At 40.5% G+C, this 22,462-nt stretch overlaps 1 protein-coding gene across 3 annotated transcripts; it reads left to right on the plus strand.

Moving 5' to 3' along the window:
• Positions 1 to 3,584: 3,584 nt before the first annotated feature.
• LOC121166299 (lysine-rich coiled-coil protein 1-like) lies at positions 3,585 to 21,854 on the plus strand. Of its 3 annotated transcripts, none has more exons than XM_040995435.1 (4): positions 3,585 to 3,745; positions 14,297 to 14,395; positions 17,902 to 18,001; positions 20,465 to 21,854. In XM_040995435.1, exon 4 carries the CDS (start codon positions 20,487 to 20,489, stop codon positions 21,267 to 21,269), a length of 783 nt encoding a protein of 260 aa, XP_040851369.1. In that variant the 5' UTR covers positions 3,585 to 3,745; positions 14,297 to 14,395; positions 17,902 to 18,001; positions 20,465 to 20,486; the 3' UTR covers positions 21,270 to 21,854. The 3 variants fall into 3 exon arrangements, with proteins under 3 accessions (XP_040851369.1, XP_040851371.1, XP_040851370.1); XM_040995437.1 differs by having other exon boundaries at positions 17,922 to 18,001; XM_040995436.1 differs by lacking the exon at positions 3,585 to 3,745 and adding an exon at positions 4,395 to 4,412.
• The last annotated feature ends 608 nt before the right edge of the window (positions 21,855 to 22,462 follow it).

Below are 22,462 nucleotides of genomic sequence, written 5' to 3' on the forward strand. Positions count from 1 at the left end.
GTCACAGCTCCAGCCCCAATTTCTGTTAGTTCTTTGCTCATATTAGTCTCCCAAAGTAAAATAACCAACAGAGAGACAAAAATGCAGGTTGATGTGGGAGATGCCTATACCGTACTCAGCACTTTTATCTGTGACATGATTTTCTGTAATGATAAAGGACTAATAGTGTCATATAAAATTCCCTTGGCTAACAATAAATAGGGTTCCTGGAAAAATTCAGTGTATGTTAAAAGTTTACAAAAACTTCTGTATAGTTACCTACAAAACACAGACTCAGATAATTATAAGCTGGTTTCTCATTTGCCAAAGCTGCAGAATGACCAGTGATTCCTCATTGCATTGAGCTGCTCGTTGCTTGCTAGTCTAGCATCCACATCCAGGATCAGTGAAACAGAAGATATTGGCATTGTTTCCCAGACTGGTGATGAGGGAGAGGGCAGTGAGCTAGACGATGCTTCACCTCAACACGAATCTGAGGCAAATGTTTTTGCCTACCTGCCCTTGCAAGGAATTCTCACCACTCCCAGCTTCCTCCTTCCTCACCCCCACCACTGCTAGCAGCCAGATTTTTTCTAGTGGACTTGATCCCTCTAACACTAGACCTTTAACATCCCCAAAATCATTGTGAAAACCAAAATTCTTCTTCCGTTAATTCACAATCATGTCTTTATAGATGAGCCCTTTTCATTCCCAAGAAGATAGATATCTCACTATATTGCCAGTGATTTTAGTAGGCATCCAATGTCTTTCTTTTGTGTCCGAGTAAAGTAGGGTGCTGAGAAATGGAGAAAAATAAAACCTAAGCCAAAGGGTCCCTGCTTCAGACTGAACTGTGAGATTCCAGACATGGGCATGACAAAAATAACCTCTGTGGAACAGGACATCCAGATCTTTCTGCTTCTATATCAGCTGAACACACACACACAGACACACACACACACATAGCCTCATGCATAAACATATCCCCCAAAACACTACAATGGCTAAAACTCCCACATCCTAAACACCATACAAGGCGATTGGAACAGGATATGCTAAGCAAATATTATGCCAGAACCTTAATCACATAAGACTAGCAGTAGACGCTGTTTTGAGAGAACTACCAGGGTAATGTCTCAAGACTAGACATGGGCTTCAAGTATCCTCTTACTTTAAGGAGGGGCCTACTTTTTAACTTGCATCTTGAGTATACTCTGTCATCTGATGTAACATTGCAGCCCCCTAATCTTTAATCCTAGCCTGCATTCACATTATTGTCTTGAGCATTTGAGCTGATCACCTCAGAGGCATTGGCTGGATATGCCAGAAATCAGAGAAAACACACAAATTAAGTGTGAAGACAGAAACATAAGGTAAACCCATATGGTTTATAATAAAGTTTTAAAATCTTGGAATAGTTTGTGTGCCTTTATGAATACCACAGTCACTAGTTTTCAGTACCCTGGGGAACCCCCAAGACATACTGAAATAGCTGATGGCTGAGCCATGTACCTGCAGGGAACACCATCTAGTGGCGAAGCAAGGGAGCTGCAAGACTTTAATCCAAACATAGGCCCTCAATCACCCGATCCAACTTCCTTCCTGCCTGGTGCTAAACTTCATTTGGAACAGGGATTGATAAAACTCTAATAGGCATGGGTAGTAACAATTGTTCCTACCCCCACCCCACTCCCGAACGGTTGGAGTGTGGGGAAACCAAAGCACTATTTTGTGACATGTGAACGTGACATGAAACTCAAATTTCAGTGACCATACACAAAATTTGGTTAGCAAACAGCCACACTCATTTGCATATGACTACTTTCACACTCCAGCAGTTGACCTGAACATCGACAACAGAGCTCACATGATACACACAGCTGGATATTTACTTGTTTACCAGCCCCTGCGTGAGCTAGAAATAGCTTAATACTTGGCAATACTGAACAGATGAGGGGGGCTCATGGGCACTCACCGGCTGATTCATAAGTTCCCTAAGAGACACAAAGAAAAGGTACTGTGTACTTCCACCAGCCATATCCCAGGATTGAGCACCACATTCTACATAATCACATCACTGACAATCCTTCACATTCCCCCTGTCCTGGCATTTTTACCAAATAATGTACTCACCTTTATCTTTCTCCCTCTGGTTCCAAAAATCCTTAGCCACACATTCTGCACCTCTCCCCCACAAATTTCTAAATGTATGCAGTCCACCTGCATTTATTAGCAGATGTGCTCTGTATTCCAGATGCAAAGAGGAATAACATTTACGCCTTGTCTTCAAGATACTGATCACTTACATGGATTACAGAAGAGAAAGCAAAGATGGCTAGAGAGCGAGTAGGCATAGAACAAACCATATCCAAGGCAGCCTGAGGTACCAGAGTAGCCTTCAGAAAATGAGATGGAACAGGCATATGTTATGGCATAGCTCGGAAAGCCACCCACACAGCCAGCATCTCATATGGGAACCAGCATGAGTCCTGGCTGTTCCACTTCTGATTCACCTCCCTGCTAAGGCGCCTGGGAAGGCAGAAGAGTGCTTGGGCTCCGGCACGTACTGGAAGAGCTCCTGGCTCCTAGCTTATGGCTTTTGCCTGACTTAGCCCTCTTTGGGCTGCCTTCCAGAAAATAACCCACTGAATGGAAGAACCTTCTCTCTGCAACTCTGTCCTTCAAATGCCTTCAATAGAAAAGGAGGTAGAGGAACCCAGTGAAGAGTCAGAGCTGAAAACAACCATTTCAGACCCAAAGACACAGCAACAGGGCTGAGATCTGAAAGGGAAGCCACAGCACCACACGCACAACTAAAACTGGCAGAGTTATGGGGCAGCTGAGGAGCACCGCTGCTTTGTTTCTCTTTAATGCCCTAGGATTTCACATACATTTAAAAGCTACACAAACACAACACAGTTTGAAATGTTTGAAGTCGTCCTTGACTTACTGCTGTTAAAGCACCTTTTCAAGTGGGTTATTACTACCATTTTAATGGCTATCTATGTTGGATATTATCATAATATGTATTCAAGGCAGTTTTTAAAACTATCGAAATGTGTCTTATCTTTTAATTTTTCCCCCCCAAGAACTTTGTGACACCTGCTCGTATTTGCATAATCTGAAAGAGGGAAGAGGGTGAAAGGTCATTTGCCTATCAGCTGTGACCTTATCTCAGGACCAAGGACCAGGCCTACACCGGCCTGATCTACTTTTACAATTAAAGACTACGAGGAAGTAGACGAAAGAGATCATGGACGTCTGACAAACTCTGGGTGTGGAATCCGTAGATTTCCAGGTTTTCGCCCTGGCTAGTTTCAGACCCGCTTTCCCAAAGCGCGTAAGTAGCTCCTCTGCGTATCGCCTTCACCTCAGGACGGCAGGATCGGCTGAGAACGACCAGCTCAATTAGAGCAGTGCCCGGAAATGGCGGACGCCGAGGGCAGGGCAAACAGGGCGGAGGGACTGACGGCGCTTTCGTGGGAGGGGTGATCTCTGCGCAAGCGCACCAGCGCTCCTCGCCGTCATGGCGTCGGCGCCGTCCAGTCATGCGCCAGGGGTGGCGGCGACTTCCCCTCAGGAAGTCGGGTCTCCGCCTCCTCCTCCTCCTCCTCCTCCTCCCACCCCGCCTATTCGGCGGCGGAGGCGGCGGCGGCGGCAGCGGTTGTTCCTGCCTCTCCGCCACCTCCACCGCGGCCTATCCGCCCGGCGGCGTTGGCGGGGAGGGGGACAGTAGTTATAGACGCCCGCCCCTTCCTCAGAGAAGGTGAGTTCCCGCCCCGGCGGCGGGGGCAGCCCGGCCTTGAGCCCCTCCACTCCCGCGGCCCAGGAGAAGGGCCTGCGCGATCCGCACGCTGGGCGCGGCGCCCCGAGTGTGCGAAATGGCCGCCCTGGGCGCGTCCGGAGTCCCTGGGCGCCCCTCAGTACCCGCCGCCCCGGAGAGGGCGTCAGGTTCCCCGGGCCCCCAGCCGGAGTGTGGAGGGGCCGGGGGACGCCAGGGCGAGCCGAGGAAGCCGAGGTCAGAGTGGGAAGAGGAGACCCGGCAGGCGTCTGTGGAGCTGGAGTGCAGGGAACGGGGAAGGGCGGGATGACGAGAACGATCAAATTCCAAGATCGCGGGAACAGAGGAAAAAAAAAAAAGTGAGGTGTGGACAGGAGTAAAGCTGCGTTTGGAAAACGTAGCATCCTGGAAAGCCGAGACGTCAACCTAGGATTCTTAGGAGTGGTGGCAGCCAAGTGGCGTCTTCAAAGTTGCAGGGACCCTGGTGGGAAGAGGTGGGAGGAAGAGAGGAGGTCTTGAAAGGTCTGGCTCTTTTCTGTGAGAACAGCCCCCCCATCCCCACCCCCACCCCCCAAAAAAAACCAAGTTTCTAGGAGTTCAAAGCCCATCTTGATAGTGGCCCGGGCTTGAAGACGTGTCTGCCAGTGTAAAGGTAAACATGAGTTAGAGCGCTGCAAACATTTTATTCTTGGGGGGACTTGGGGGGTAGAGCTGGGCTCCCCTGCGATTTGGCTGCACTGTGGGAAAAAAGAGGATTAGGAGGTGGAGGGAGGGAGGTGGAAATGACAAAGGATTTGTCATTAGAAGCGCAAGTAGGCCAGCTGTGCCTGCTGACTGGGCTCCTCTGGGTCTGCCCTTCCTGATGACACTGCAGAGGAAGGCTGGTGCGCTCCTTGGGATGGACACACACACACACACACACACACACACACACACACACGGCAGAGGGACAGAGAAGGGTGCCACAGCTGTGTACCCTTTCTAAAGGGAAGCCGGGGCTGTCAGCAGACCGTATTTTTTTTTTTTCCAAACAGGAATGCAAAAGGAGGTTATGATAAATTTTGGTCCCGAATCCCTGCTCAAGGGTTTGGAGAAATTTTAACACTTCTCAATATATTTTCCAAACACACACATATAAATTTTTTTTTTTTTTGGAAAGGCAGATTTACAGAGAGGACAAAGTTTTATTTCTTGACCATCTCAACACTTTTGAGTTCCTGCAAATGAAAAACCTGTTGCAAACTGTTAAGCTGAAGCTTTAAAGCACTTGGGAAATTGTTTTAGACAGCAGTGCTTCGATTGCCCTGCATATCTCCATGACACCCAGTTCAGCTTAATAGTGTTTAGTATTTGCTGTGTTGCTTTATGCTGTTTTTGCTCCAGAGTGAAAGTGGAAGCCAGAACATTGCAAAATACTTCAGATTGCTTTTCCCCAGGAGGAACACCTGTAAATATAGCCCCATAAAAATAATTGCCTTTGGATCCTTTCTCATGATGCTCTGTGGCCTGTTTCATCATGTTTTACACGTTGCACTTTGGAGAAATGGCACATGGGTGAAACACATTTCTTAAAACATTTTTGAAAGCATTCACTAAAAATGGAAATTAGAAACTGATTGCAAATAAATCATTAAGACAGCCTCAGAAGACTATATTTGAGGTCTTACAGTCAGTAAATCTAGGTTAGTACTGTTATAAGGTGGAATAAAGTTGATTTCTATCAAACCTTGCCACCAACAAGTAAGAATGAGCATTTTATAGGTGTCAAGACTACACGTTCTGTTTGGCTCTCATGGAAACTTAATTGCCTAAGGAAAAAACAACTTCTTGTTAGATCCTAATTTTTTTTTTAATGAGTTTCATTATGAACAAAAGACTAAAAGAAATCCTAGCATTAACTTTTCTGTATATCATTTCAGAATAGAAAGTGAGAATATAATAATAGACTATAGTACTAGTATTTTGACCAGCTAAATGATCCTATAAGCCCCAAAGTTTCTGGGCTTTTGACTTATGTCGTCGGAATTGGAGTAGGCCAGGGGTTCTCAACAAAGGACGATTTTGTTCCCTAAAGGATTTTTGGCAGCCGTCTGGAAATATTTTTCGTTGTAGCCACTGAACAGAAAAGAACTTAGCACAGGTGCTACCCCCATCTGTTTAGTTGTATTTACAAGAGGTGCCACTAACAAAATTCATACAACAGCCCCTCAAACATACACACATGGAGAATTATCCTACCCAAAATGTTAGTAGTAGCAAGGTTGAAAAATGTTCTTCTAACCAAACCATGAGGTCCATTACTGCTTTAAAATTGTAAACTGATTGACAGTTTTGATATTCCCTGGCAGGGCTATATACATGGAACATACAAAACATTGAAGTGTAATCAGACAGCATTCACAGAGTACAGAAATCATTTTTTTTCCAGGTAGGTTTGCAGCTAGTCATTAGGATTTGAAAATTATTTTTTTTAGCCTTAAAAATTACCTCCTACTTTATTTCAGGTAAATACATTTCACAAATAGTTGATTAACTCCACTTACTAAATGGTAAATATTTGATGTTACACTTTTCCAAACACTTTCGGGACTCTTGGTTACAGGAAGCTTTAAATGATTGCCATTTATGATCATGGATAAGCAAAGCAGGGGGAAAAAAATGTTGCTTGCCACTTAACCAGTATCTTTTTTTTTTTTTTCCCTAAGTTATTTTGGAGGGAATTCTTTCAAAAATGTCATACCTCCAGTACAATTCAAGTATCGCCTTGAAAATGCTGTTGGGACCATTAAGATAAATTTGAAGTGTGTCTATTAATCCCTTCTCACTTGTGGCGATAGCACCTGTATGAGGAACACCTTAGGAGCTTGATGATGAGAAAATGTTAGGATCAGGAAAGACTAAAAAAATGGTAAGCAGGGAACATATAGAAGGTATAAGGTTATAGAAATGAAACTGAGGAACTCAATCAAAAATGCCACAGTAATGTGTGACCAGGCTGATGTGAAAAGAAATACACATACTTAGTTTATGATCATGGTGTCATAGGACTTTTCCAGGGCACAGTAATTAATTCAGTAAAGGAACAGTTTTAACAGTTCCTACGGTAAACAATTGCTTCAAGTAATCATGTCAGAATGATCATAGAAAAATAAACATTTTCTATCTCTGGAAGGAAAAAAGTTGAGTCAGCTCAATCTTTAACCCATTTATATAGCAACTGCTTAAAAATATTTTCCCTGTTTTCCATGATATGAAAGCAGAGATTCAAGTCAAATGACCCAATTAAGTTAACACTATAAAGATTTCAGTAACATATAGGGTAAATTAAATGGGGAGAAGGACACATAGTAAATGTGGATTCAAGTTTTTAAAAAGAACTAGACTTCTGAGATAACTGGTTTGCTGTTTCATGTAAATAGAAGCTCTACTTATGATGTGTTTGCTGTGGGCACATCAGAGCATATGTTGGCAGCCAGCAAGAATGGGGAGGAAGAGAGACGAATGGTTTTTATTAATTTCAGATCTGCCTTTACTAGGTGTCAATATGTAAAAATACCAAGTAGGCATTTGAAGACCGTTAAGGATTGGTTCTGTAGTTAATCACATGGATCTTGGGGTGTATGGATACTCCCCCTGCTGACCTATTTACATTCGCTAACTAGAGGGAGTGGCTTGCATTAATGGCTTTCTAATATAGGAGGTCTCCATGAATCCTGTTCAAACTACCCAGGCACAATCCCTGAGCCAGGTAGCTGAAGAGCACATATAGTTACGGACATTTAAAAACAAAAACATGAATTTGATATTAAAGTTTTAACTAGTGTGGCTTCTCAGCCTTCTGGTCAAGATCAAGTGTAAACTTGTAACTAGTACTCCCAATTATTGATTACGCTGTTGTTAGAAATAGTCCAGTTTTTTTTATGTGATTAATCTAAAATAACTAGAACATGTCAGATGCCAAGTTAGATGCCAGTCTCATTTCCTACAAGGAGAAGTTTAGTAACTCATGAAAGCTAAGAGTATACATAATGCTGACAGGTATGGGCCTTCACATCCAGCACAATTATCCCTGTAAATGGGGTGTGACGTTCAGGGAGAAGGAGTTAAGACCATGCTTCAGCAGAGAACAGAATCAGTTCTCTGTCTGCTAACCCGGCAGGGGCAGGGTGAAACTGGGCTCTGCTTGGTCTTCCCTAAATGTAGATTAGTGTTCACAGAGTCCAAAAGAAATCCAGTCTCATGGCTATTATCCAGATCCTTGCCAGTGCCTTCTGATAAGGGGGTGATGGGGAAGGTTTACAGGGTGGAAAGAAAGGATACTATCAGGATTCACAGATGATACTAACATGTATGGAGAAAACCTTAAGAAAAAAAAACTAGGGAAAGGCTACTGGAAACATTTTACCAAAGATGCAAAGTAGAGGAATAATTAGAAAGTCTTCTAAGTGTGTCTGTCACATGCATTCATTAATTTCTCTAAGGAACACAACAATCCAAGGGGTATGTTAATGTCCCTAGAGATGAGGAATCAGGCCTAGAGGGGTTAACAAGGGTGACACAGCTAAGCTACGGGACTGAGTCCCAAGTCCCTGGCATCCCTATGTCTGTTTGGCTCCAAGGAGCAGTGAGGTAAGTGATATGACAGGAGGTAGTTCTGCTTACTAGCTTTTATTAATAAGGGGCATGAATGATCTTCCTGAAACAAGTCCAACACAGGGAGCAGTTTTAAAGTTGGAACTAGAATTACCTCTTGTGTTGAAGCTTTGAAGCTCTACTTTAAACACTTTGCTGAGGTAGACTTACAGTAAACCACATCTTTTAAGTGGAGAGTTCATTGATATACAAGTATTACCTTGTAACCCCCAACCTAGGCAAAATGTCAGATACTTCCATTAATACTAAAGTTTCCTTAGGCTCTTTGTGAGCCATCCTTCCCTTGGCCTGTTGCCAGGCAACCACTGATGTGCTGAAACTAACATGTTTATAAGACCAAGAGGTCTTCAAAAAAAATTACTGGAAATGCATACTGTGGAGAAAATTGCATGGATTTCAAGATTTTCTGCACCAAAATAATCTTTTCTTTCTGTTTTCCTTGTGACTTTTAAAAATACCCAAAGAAAGTAGATATTCACTAGTTTCTGTCACTCAGCATGATATCGGTATTCATCAAAGCTTACGGTGCTGTTTTGTTCTTTTGTATTGCTGAGTAATTCTGTGGTATGACTGTACTACAAGCTGTGATGTGAACATGGTTTGTTGCCCCAAAATTCACAAAGGTCTTTAACCTCAAATTTTTAAGCCATACCTACTAAGAGAATGGAAACTTAATCTAATTAAGGTGTTTAGAAATGGAGTTTTAGAGAGTGGTTAGATTATAGGTTGTTAGGGTGGGGCCTTACTGAATCCTTCCTCAGGCACATATGTCATGATTTGATGTGGTCAAGTGGGAGGGCTCTCGGCAGAGCCTGAGTCATGCTGCTTGACTTGAACTTTGAGCCTCTAGAACTGTGAGTCTAAATAAACCTCTTCATTACAAAGTAGCCTGCATGAAATATTTCATTATAGAAATAAAAAGGCTGACGGTCACACCACATTTTCTTACCTATCTCCCATCGATAGACAAAAGGCATCAACTTTTAGCTATGACAAAACTGGTTCAAAAAGATTTGGGAAACAGTGGAGTTAAAAGATGTGCAGATTTGTGAACATTTTACCCCCTCATGTTTTTCTAAAGAATCTTCAGTTTTCCCCATTTTAAATTTAATTTGCTTTAAAATTGAGCCACAAATGTTCTTTATTCTAGATCTAAGTCTTCTGATATATGAGAATATTTTTCCCTACTCTGTATCAAATGGAAAGAGACCATGAAATGTGGAGATTAAAAAATATTTCTTTTTAAGAGAAACAGATTAAAGAAAGTAGATTCAGAATTTTTAGATCCTTAGTTAATAACCAATTCTGGAGCGAGACTCGCTTAGTACTACTTTGGACATGTTCCTTAACCTTCTATGCCTCAGTTATTTCTATAGATTAGATGACCCAGACCATATAGTAGTACTCAGTCCATAGGCTTCTTATGGTGGCAGAAAAAAAAAATAGTTAATACATACAAGTACTGAAAAAGTATTAAAGTATTACATAGTAAGGTCAATGCTGTATAGGTCTAATAGAACTAGTACTAATAGGTAACTTGGAAATGTGAAAATTTGAAATAAACTTCAATGTTGTGGGACCCAATTCTTTAAATTCCCTGGGGTTTTTGTCCACCATGTGTACTGAGTGACACATGTTCAATTAGTTCAAGAACTCAACCATCTTAATTGTAAAGAATTTTAGGACATAGCACTTTTCATCTAGTTTCACCTGCACGACTTGAACTCATAGAGGAATGAGGGAGGAAAGAACATGATGTTATGAATTTGCTACAATCTGAGTTTATTCCAAAATAAAATGTACCAACTCAGAATACTGCTCTCTCCCCTTCTTCCTCCCTCTGAGAAATAACAACAGCAACAATAACTGGGTACGGACCGACAAAGGCAGCTTTACTCAGGATCACAGATGTAGAATTACCTGTGTTTCTCCTCTCTTCTTGCTACCTGCTCTTATCCCACTTTGCATCAATATTACCTTTGAATGTCTTAAATTAGTCTCACCCAATTTTTTTTAAGATTATTTTCTTGAAAGAGGAACTTAGATCTTTCATCCAAAGGTTCACCTGTCATGTGGGCGGCAGGAACCCAAATGGTAGAGCCACCAGTGCTCTGCTCTTTCCAGACCATTAATAAGGAGCCACATTGGAAGTGGAGAATTTAAACAGTGCCCAGATGGGATTCTCACATCACAGGCAGTGGCTTTACTCGAATCATCACAGAGCTAGTCTCTTTTTCTACTGCCACTTGATACAGCCTGGTAATTTTTTACATAACAGTTTCCCCATTTTGAGCCTTTTGTCTGTAACTGCAAAATTAAATCTGAATGCCCAAGTAAGACTTGCTGTGAGTTGGCCCCCTCCACCTCTAACACGATACTTTACTACTTTAATGTACTTTTGTTTAAAGCAGAAATGTCATTTCTAACATCCTTCCCTCTCCACAACACCATTTCCTCATTTTTTTTTTCCTTTAAATTTTACTTCTCTCTAAAAGGGCCACTCCGAATCCCTTTTTTCTCCACAAATCCTTTCCCATCCCTCCCAATACCCTCAGCAAGAAGATATTATACCTTCTTGGGTCTTGTAGCACTTAACGTATTTTCATCTTGCTTCATATCACTCGTAAAGCTGTAAATTCCTCAGTGTTACCAACTATTTTGTACATGGATCATTCTCAACCCATAGATCTAGCTTTATCAACACACAGGGAAGGTAATGTCTTTAAGTCCCAATATTATAATTTTAAAATATGAGAAATTCCACTTATTTTTACAGAGGTAAAAAATGCAAAAAATATTCCTTTGTTTGGCAAAGATTAAATAAATGTTCATCTTTTCTTTCCCTAATTTTTCCCATAGTACCCTGATAATAGCTAAAGACAAAATTCAGCAAGTAGTGATGGTAAAGTTTAATAGCGTCTAAAGGCATGGAGAACTTGAATAAAGCATTGTTACGGGTTAGGAAAATGAAGAAATGCCTGGAAATAAAAACCAGAGTAGCTGAGACTTACTAGAAAACTGACAGGGAGCTTGAGAATGTGGTGCTAGTTATTAGAGATAAGAACAAAACACCTGCTGGGTGAGGTAATTCATGGTAACCCCAAGTTTCTTACCTCAGTGTACAAGATTGCTTTTTAGAAATGGTAAGTCTGGTAATAAGGGCTGAACAGGGAGGGATATTATTTTTCTATTTTAGTAAACTTTCCACTTAAGCTTTGATTGCCACCAAAAAACGGTATTAATCTGTTCTTATTAGGGACTTACAATTAAAAAGTTAAACACTATCACCACAAATCCTGAATCAAGGAAGTTTCTTCTTGCTTTGCTGAGGCCATATTTTAGACAGCTCAAAATGTTGGAGATGCCATATGTAATAAATTTAATATCTAAAGTTATGCATCATTTAAAAAAGAAAGATTTATTTATTTGAAAATCAGAGTTACAGAGCCTCCACTCACTGGTGAATTCGCCATGGTAAGGCTGGATCAGACTGGAGCTGGTTCCTCTGGGTCTTCCCCATGGGTGCAGGGGCCCACGCAGTTGAGCTATCTTCTCCTTTCCCAGGCACATTAGCAGGAAGCTGGATCAGGAATGAAACAGCTAAGACTTGAATTGGAGCCCATGTGGGTTCTGGCATTATATATGGTGGCTTTACAAGCCATGCCACAATGTCAATCCCCTATCAAGTTCTTTTCAGAATGTTTTTGGCATGCAAGTACTCTCTTGAGGCTCATCATACATTTAAGCAAACCTATTTAACCTATATCCTGGAGCTAAAATTATAAAGAGCAGTATAACAGTTTATGGAGCTTTAAATTACAAAGTCATATACTTTTGTGAAAGTGAATTCAGATGTGTACATTGAGCGGAGTATTAAGTGTTCTCTGTCCCTTGCCTCTCACTTCCCAGTTCCTTGTTCCATTTAGGTTTAGTAAATATCTTTCCACTTGTCTCACTGTTGATGTTTAGCTAACAAAAATGATCAGTCTGTCAGATCAGTCTGTCAGATTTACTGATTTCATAAATCAGTATTGTTATCCTGCATCTGCTAATCACTTCAAGGATACAAGCAATGGAGGGATTCAGGTGAGGCAGGGAGGTGTTTGGTACATGGAAAGTGACTCCTGAGACCATGATTTCCCACTCTGGTCCAGAAAAACAGATGTTTCTAAGTGAGGTTTCCATTTCACACTTGAATCAAGCATTGTTTGGGGATAGAAAAATGAAGGGAATGTGAACCAAATCCATATTATAACCCAGGGAGTTAGAAGATGAGACATTGTTCAAGGAGCTGTGCCTCACAGGTTTTGGAATACTTATTATCAACATTTATTTGGATTTATTTACCCTTAGCAGGTACATCTTGCTAAGGGTATATTAGAGATAAAGCTCTTTTATTGATGTAAATATCATCAGAGTGTTCACTATGATAATATAGAAAATATAGATATAAGCAGAGGTCTAGATTTCCACTTATCTTTCTCCCCGTGATCCCAGTAAAAGAAAGTGACTGGATCATAGACCAGCTGCACTAATTCCTTCCTTATATAAATACATATGAATATGTTTAACTTTAGGTTGTATTTGTTGGGTTGTTTTGTTAAAATTGGATTTTATGATCGATACAATGATAGAAAGATAGAATCTTAGATCATCTTTTCCCTCGCATGCAGATATTTCATCATCACATGTGATGCCAATTCATTCATTTAAAGGTCAACCTAAAATTAATTTGACACCACATGATTAGCTTCTTAATCCATTTTGTAGAATTCCACAGACTGAGTAGTTTATGAAAAGAAATTTATTTCCCACAGTTCTGGAGGCTGTGAAGTCCAATATCAGGATGCTTACATCTGTGAAGAGCTTGCTCTGCCATCCCATAGCAAGGAAGATGAAAGGGTGATAGAGTGCGTGCATGCACACTCAGGAGATGCAACCCACAGCCTCCAGACCTTACGTAACTGACATTGATCCATATGGAGCTTTTGTGACCTAAACACTTGGCCCAACCTCCCAACAACATTTGTTGAGGATTAAGTTCTTAACACATGCCTTCTGCAGGACACATTCAAACTGTGGCCATATCCTACTTCAGTCAACACTGGCTGGCTATAAAATAAATTCAACCCAGTAAGGAGCTATAAATTATGTATAGACTTCAGTGTAAATCTAATAGTTTGGGAATAAATTATGATGATAATGAGAAAAACTTAAAGAAAGCTGGCTTTGAGAGCCTGTCTGAAACACATAAATTTCTGTAGTCATCTCTTACTATGGGAGAAAGTTGCCAATCACAGGCAAATGTGGTTTGTGGCTGTATCATGTGGTTCTCACATGGGATTAGTGGAATTCAGCTGTCCCTTATATAAAACGACATCACATTTGCATTTAACCTGCACACATACCTTATAGTTGTGAAGTTGTATGTCTACAGAATGATGACAGAGAGCCTACATATTCAGTACATATGTCGTTTTTAAAAAATAGATTTGCAATGTAGAACCTGTGGACACAAGAGACTGATGGTAACTAGGATAAGTAGCTAGCTATCTTAAAATGAATTGCATTTCTTGAGATTGCTTGCTTTATACAAACCAACATCCCAAGACTGGATTTCTGAGCCAAGCCTTTCAATATTGGTACCGCAGCTCATTTCCATGAAGACCAAGTAAATTTCCTTCAGAATGATATTTTCTGGACCCAGTCAGTTATGTTATCATGTTAAGTATTAACAATTTTAAAGTTGCCATACTAGTGAGCCTTGAAAGCAGTTAGGAAATCCAGGTTTTAGATGGTACTTTTAATGATACTTCTTGTTGAAGATTGCAATCACCCTAAATGGCTAATATGATGTCTCCCCACCCTGTGTTTCATTTGCAGATCCACATTGGATAAAGGGTAAACTTGTTACAGATTCTCTCTTTAAAAGGCATCTGTGCAGTAGTGCAATTTGAATAATAAAGTATTTCACTTTAAAAGGTAGGTGAAAAATAAGGAGCATGTGTCCTACAGATGCTTTTAAAATATAGCCGGCAAACTTCATATTCTTGATTTTGTTTAATCCTTCTGAGAGCCCTGCGAGGGAGATGGAATTGTCTTTTTCATTAATGAAGACAGCTCAGAAAAGGAGAAAACATGCTGATTTATCTTCAGGAATTCAGGTTTGAATCCAGGAGTTTCTGATGCAAGTTTTTCCTCGCATCATTCTGTCTTCTGCTGTATCCAGAAAGCTACCCTGTCCTTAACTTTTGTAGTCAGCATAAAAGAAGCATTATAAAGCTTACATAGGAAACTATTAGCATAAATTGAGAGATATTAGAGCCCTCCAGAAGCTTGTTTTACAGGAGTTGAAAATCATAAGCACAGTCTGTAGCAGTCTTATTCATAATTCTTAGCCTTTCTTTTTAATATCTTTTAAAATTTATCTGAAAGGCAGAGTTACAGAGAGGAGAGACAGAGATCTTCCATCTGCTGGTTCACTTCCCAGATGTCTGCAGTGTCCATGACTGAGGCAGCTGGAAACCAGAAGCTTGGAGCATCCTCTGTGTCTCCCACATGGGTGCAGGGTCCAAGGACTTGGGCCATCCTCTGCTACTTTCTCAAAACATTAGGAGAGAACTACATTGGAAGTGGAGCAGCCAGGTCTCATATTGGAGACCGGCATTGCAAGTGGAGGCTTAACCTATGTCATAGCACCAACCCCTCCCTAATCCTTCTGTTGAGGCACAAAATTATAGGGGCTAGAGCAAGACATAAAATGTCTGGTGGTCTTCCTTCATTAGCTTGTAGCTCTAGAAAGAGATCCACAAACGTTGCCACTCTCCTTGACTTGTCCTGGGCAATGAATGAGACCTGATTCCAGCGTTCTTTATTTTCATGCCATATAACCTCAGTCTTTACCATCTTTCCTACATAATGGTCCCATACAGAAGGAATAGTCTTTTGTATACTACTATTTGTGTATACCACATTACCCTAATCTTTCCTACTCACTCTTTTCTTGCTCTTACACATGACTCAGCTTTTGAATCTCGTGAATCCCTGATATCTGGGGCACTAAAAGTATTAGGTATATTTATTTACGAATAAGCATAAAGCCAGGGCTGGCATCATGCTGCAGCAGGTTAAGCCACTGCCTGTGATTTCGGCATCCCATGGGTATCCATTACACCCCAGCTGTTCCATTTCCAACCAAGCTTCCCAGTAAAGTACCAAGGAAAGCATGATTCCCAAGTACTTGGGCCCCTGACACCTACATGGAAGATCTAGATGGAATTCAGGGTTCCTGGATTCAGCCTGGCCCCATACCACCTTTTGTGCAGCTCTGGCCATTGCGGCCGTTTGGGGAGTAAACTAGCTGGTGAAAGACTAGCCTCTTGCATGCTCGCTCGCTCTCCCTTTCTCTCTCTCTCTCCTTTTCCTTCTTTCCTCCATCCCTTGCTCTCTTCTCTCTATATAATTCTGCTTTTCAAATAAAAATAAATCTTCAAAAAAAAGCATAAGGTCATCTGTGCTGTTTCAGAGAACTCATCCAGCTGGTTTTCCTTACGAGTAGTAATCTTGCTAGACATTGCAAGTTTGAATTCATACTTGAGAACAGTGTACACTGGTTATAGTTCTATCCTAGCCATCAATTGAGCACTCAGCTTCACCATAATTACTGGACAAGTTACTTATTTCTCTGAGTGTGTTTAGCCTGCTGAATGATAGTAGTCACCTCTGTCTTGTAAGAATCAGGTGAAACCAAATGTTGAGTGTATCTAGTCTATTCTTACTGCCCTGAACCCTGTGACCTAAAGTTCATAAAAAAGTAGAAGCAGAGGGCTTTCGAATCCTTGGACTTAAAATAGTTCTTATATGATTGTAAAATAATACTAAATATAGGAGAATACTAGTGTAAACAGATACAAAAAAATAAAAATCATGTCTAATAATGCTCAAGAGGTGTTGGTTTCCCCATTTTCCTTATATTCATATTTTAGCTTTTTAGGTTTTTTTATTTTAAGGTTTATTTATTTATTTTCCTTGAAAGAGTTCTAGAAAGAGAATGTCTGAAATCTTCCAGCTGCTGGTTCCCTTACCAAATAGCTACATCAGCCAGAGCTTGGGCCAGTCCAAATCCAGGAGCCAATATCTTCTTCCAGTCTCCCACCTGGGTACAGGGGCCCAAGGAATTGGGCTATTGTCACTTCCCTCCCAGGCCATCAGCAGGCAGCTGCATTGGAAGTAGAGCAGCCAGGACTTGAACCGGTGCCCATATGCCAGTGCCACAGGCAGATGATTGTCCTGATATGCTACTACACCAGCTCTTCCACATTTTAGCTACTTTTTAAAAAATATTTATTTTATTTTTATTGGAATGTCATATATACAGAGAGGAGGAGAGACAGAGAGGAAGATCTTCTGTCCGTTGATTCACTCCCCAAGCAGCCACAGTGGCTGTAGCTGCACTGATCCAAAACCTGGAGCCTCTAACAGGTCTCCCATGCAGGGTTCAGGGTCCCAAGGCCTTGGGCCATCCTGGACTGCTTTCCCAGGCCACAAGCAAGGAGCTGGATGGGAAGCAGGACTGCCGGGATTAGAACAGGAGCCCATATGGGATCCTGGCACATGCAAGGCAAGGACTTTAGTCGCTAGGCCACCATGCTGGGCCCAGTTATGATCAGTTTTAAGGTTTATTCAAAGGTTATTTTCTGTTAGGGCCCAAACCATAGGGCTTAATTCATTCTCTCATAAGAAGTTTAGAGTGAAGCAGGGCTAGGATGCTTTGAGATCTCCAATATGTTAGGCAAGAGGACTCCGGGTGTCTTCTGTCTCCTTCTGTGATGCTGGCTTCCTTACTTATGTTCCATAATGACAACTCCAGGCATGGCATCTTCATTCCAACAATGCAAGAGAAAATCCTCCTGGAGTCCTAGAGAATACTCCAGCTCACCTCTTATTGATCAGACTTCATTCATTTAAGCCACATCTTGCCTTAAGGATGGCTAGGTACATTGCCTAAGGTTAATAAGCAAGAAGGAAAAGTATGTTGGGAGGCAACTGGTAGTTTGTCTCACAAACAAGCACCTAAAAATTATTGCAAATTATTTTTACCAGAACTGATACTTTGCTTTGAAAGTAAGAATATATTATCGAACTCTGGATTCACATCAAATATTACTCATCAGCACTATTTAAACCTCAGAGATGATGAGATATGGGATAATTTTTTCTAGTATACACAATATTACTTGCTTTTCCAAGGCAAAAAACAAAAAGCATTTTCAAGAAGTTATTTTCAGATTTATAAGAAAATAAACTAATAGGAAAATGAGGGTGGATTTTTGTGAATTTTTAAGATGACTTGCCTCATAGGCCAATGATGTATAACTAAACTTTTGAATCATTTAATCCTTATTACAAGATTGTGTTTGGTTTTAGATGAATAAGAGTGAAATATTGGACAGAAATAGATTTTATAGTCTCTGTATCATGATTTTTAGCTCAACGTCACTGTTTGCAGAAAATTTCATGCTGAAAAACAGAAGCAATTAATGGATGAATATGACCAGATTTCTCCATCAAGTTCTCAGCCTGATAAGGGTAAGGCTACATTCACTTCTTTGTTCACATTCTTGCTTTCTGTGGTCTTTACGGACTGGCTTCTTCCACTGTAATGTCTTCCATGTCGTATGTGTATCAGTGCTACATTTTACTGTTGAATAATATTCCATTGTATGCGATAACCACATTTTGCTTATCTATTTAACAGTTGATGACCATTTGAGTTGCTTCTGCTTTTTAGCTTTTCCAAATAGTACAGCCGTGAACATTTTTGTACAAGTTTTTTTGTGAACACAAGCTTTCAGTTCTTTTGGCTGTGGGGTGTGTGTGTGTATATATATATAATGTGAGAGGTGGAATCGCTGGGTCATGTAATAAGCACGTGTTACTGGTGTTACTGTCAGGAACTGTCAAATTATTTCTGTACTATTTTACATTCCCATCAGCAAGGTCCTTGTTAACACTTAATAGCATCTCTTTTTGATCATACCCATCCTAATTTATATGTACTAAAATATTCTTATTCTCAAAAATTTTCAAACATCTTCAAAAGGAGAAACAGTGCAACAAATGAATATCATATACCCATTATCTGTTTTCAACAACTATCTTTAATCTTATTAATGACCTTATAAAAAAACAGCTTTATTGAGGTATATAGTTGACATACTATATAAATAAAAATATACAGTGTCACAGATATGGATATGGAGAATGATCACTGCAGTCTAGACATTGAACACACCATCACCCCCCAAAAAATGACCCTTTCTTTTCCCTTACTCCTGCCTCTTCCTACCTAAATCCCACCCAACCATTGTTATTTTAGATTTTCATTTTCTAGATTTGTTTTTGTGAATGGAATCATACAGTAGGCCTCTTTGACTTAATGTGTTTGAGATTCACCCATGTTGTTGGCTGTATTGCTATATTTACCTTTATCCCACTGTGTAGTTATAGCATTGTTTAATTTACTCACTCACTGGTTGATTGCCATTTGAATTTTTTTCCCTTTCTGGGGCTCTCACAAATAAAATCACTATAAACATCCATATGTAAGTATCTGGATAGACAGATACCACTCTTTGTTTTAGGCATTTACCTGAGAATAACTGGGTCTTTTGGTGGTGTGTGTTTGACTGACTTAGAGACTGTCCCATTGGGCACTCCTGTAGTGACACAGGAAGGGTCCAGGTGTTCCTCCTTCTCACCAACACTTGTATTGTCAGTCTTTCTCATGTCATCTATTGGGTATGATGAGCTGTCTCATCAAGTTTTAATTTATATTTGATGATTGATGACTTTAAACATCTTTTCATACGTCTTATTGACCATTTGTATATATCCTTTTCTGAAATATATGTTAAAATACTTTATATATATTTAGTCAGGTGTTGCATTTTTATTCTAGTCAAAATTTTATTTAAGTAGAGTGGGGATTTAAGTTTTCTAATTCAACAGGTTAGACTTCATAACACTTTGTTTTTACAAATTCCCAGAAAAAAAAAATAGCTGAGAGTTAGTGACTGGAGTGTCACATCAGACTTATGTTTCTGTAAAGGAAAAAAACATTTGGTTCTACCTGAATAACATCTCCTAATTTAGGATGCTATGGCACCCAAAACAACCAGCACATTATCCCACACTAAATACATCTTCTGCCATATTGGTACTTATGTGTGACTTGAGGAAAGGGAGGAAAAAACAGAAATCAGGAATAATTGTTGCCTCTCCCCCTCAACAAAGACTGGTTTATCTACCTAAGCATCTCTGCCTCAGCATGACGCCTCTAAGCATCAGCCTCCATTTTCTCCCTTACCCCACCCCCCAACCAGGATTTAAGAAAGAACAAACCATTGGGCATTCTAGAATGCTTTTCTCACCAATCGGAATTAACAAGCCCTTCACAGAAGGCACAGAACTCTGTGTCTTCCTCACACTCAATACTAAAAAGTAGTTTTCATCTCATAGCTGATTTTCTAATCCCCACCACCCCCAGACCATTTTACAAACAACCTTGTATTATTTAAGCCTTAGAGTGCACTCTAGTCAGGTGAGTATGTGTATTTATTTTATTTTGTTCATGTAAACTGAAGATTTAAAGATCAAATAACTTCTGTGGGTCTGTTACTTTTCTTAGAAAACATTATACAGGAACGGATTAATCAGAACTTGAGAAACTGTCTGAACATCCACATCAAGCCCCCACCACCAGTGTGTGGTTTTCACCCTTACAAGTTGTACATTTTTTTAGCTTTGCCAGCATCTGATTGGTCAATTACTTGCTGCCCTCTTCTGAGAAGTATTAAGTTGTGAGTCGCCTGGGAGATATTTGACCATCCTGATGCTGCTTTTTAAGATATCATGTCCTGATAGGCAACTTACACATTTCAGTAAGTTTGAATTTGTTGAGGCGTCTATTTTTTGAAATTCTTTTCAAGAGCAAAGGAAGTGTTCAGAATGGAATAATCTAGTAAGGATTTTCTTCCATCTTCTCTGCAGAAAATCCCTTTTTGTCAGGCTAATGAAGCATTCAAAGAAGACATATGACTCTTTCCAAGATGAACTTGAAGATTATATTAAAGTACAGAAAGCCAGAGGCTTAGAACCGAAGACTTGTTTCAGAAAGATGAGAGAGGACTATTTGGAGACCTGTAGGTACAAAGAAGAGATGGATTCCAGACCCCGGTACAGGATGTTTGATCAAAGACTCCCACCTGAAGCCATCCAGATGTACCCAGCATCATGCAGTGTCTCACCAAGCATGGAGAACCGCTTACCCCAGTGGTTACCAGCTCACAGCAGCAGGCTGAGACTAGACTCTCTGAGCTACCGTCCGTACACCAGGGACTATTTCTCCCAAAAGCCAGTACCCCTGCACCTTAGTCAGCAAGGATACAATTACGGCCCCTGCAGTGTAGAATCTGGAGGCTACAGGCACCTCTCCTCGGAAGGCAGCCCCAGAGCCTATCAAGCCAGTCACAAACAGAGCCATCTGATGAGAACAAGGTATCCAGAGGAGGAAGGTGGAGGAAGACCAGAGGAGGGACGGCCCAAGCATAAGAGGAAAAGAAATTGGGAGGATATGAATGTAGACAAACAGAAGAGCTTTTCCCAAAATAAGGCAGATGTGGAATCAGAAACTGCACAGGTCAGTACAGAAAAATTAAAGAATCGGAAGGAGAAAAAACCCCGAGATGTAGCCTCTAAGAAAGAGGAACGTAAGCGTAGAAAAGAGAAAAAGGAACAAGGCAAAGAAATGACCGAGGAGGAGATGCTGTGGGACCAGTCCATCCTTGGATATTAAAACCAATCTTTTCTCCTGAGGTTAAACTGAAAACATAGTTGAGGAGTTTGGTTTTATGATGTTCATGTTCAAATCACTCTTCTTATGTGAACGGGCACTTTAACTTCTAACAAAGGCCAAGTGAACAGGAAGCATTTAGTATGCATGCTCTCCAGCACAAAAGAGACTTTCCCTCATTTTCTAAAAGCACTGTTTCATTTTTTTTTTTAACATATAATGTAACCTCCCCTTATGAGAGTGGCTCTGCTTTCGTTCATCTAGATGCTATGATGGCGGGATTCTTTTCCCTTGGGAAATCAAAGTCAGAGGATTAATAGGCTTTGCAGAATCTATGTCTTGATTGGATTAGTTTGGGTTTTGAGTTGGGTGTCTTTCTGTGCATTGGTTTTTCTCTATGAAGCAATTTAGGTTATTCTAACATTGTTGGATCTACCTTGCAACATATTTTCTAGGTTGGAAAGTGGAAAATAAATAAAACATGATAATAGTTTAGGTTACTTATAGTATTAAAAGTTTCAAAGAGTCTTTCTATAATATCAGTTTATATTCTGAAAAGGTTTATAATAAAGACTTCTAATTTCTGAATGTTGTTGTTCTGTGTCCATGACCTGTTTGTAATGTGGGCCTTGTGTTACAGCATGTTAAGCTACTATTTGGGATCCTGCATCCTATATAGAGTCCTTGATTTGAGTCCTGGTTCCTTGCAAATGCACCTGGGAGGCAACAAATGATGGTTCAAGCACTTGGGACACTGCCACCCACATGAGAGACACAGAGTCTGGGCTCATAGCACTGGCTGTTGCAGGCATTTGGGGAGTGAACCAGAAAATGGAAAATCTCTCTACTTTCAAACACGTGAAAATTAAAATTAAAACCAATGGTCTGCTCCCAGCCAACAGTTATTTCCTTTTGAAGAAAGAGTGATAACTGGATAGATTGTGCTTTAGAGACAAATCTTTTTGAGAAATCATGCTTTAGTGTTGTAAAAATTCCTCTCTGCCAGGCCTTCTCAAAGTTAAACCCGGTTTTGAGGATAGAGACCTAAAACTGACCACAGTTTTTTCAACTAATTGAAACTGAAGAGAGAGAGAGAGGGAGAAGAAACTGAAAAGAGAAGAAAACTGTAACAACTAAAATGTCAGTAATTATTCTGTTTTGGAGTGGGTGTTGTAATGCAGCCCATTATGAGCTGA

This window comes from Ochotona curzoniae, unplaced genomic scaffold, assembly GCF_017591425.1.
Source record: "Ochotona curzoniae isolate NIBS_2020 unplaced genomic scaffold, NIBS_Ocur_1.0 patch110, whole genome shotgun sequence".
Taxonomy (NCBI): Eukaryota; Metazoa; Chordata; class Mammalia; order Lagomorpha; family Ochotonidae; genus Ochotona; species Ochotona curzoniae.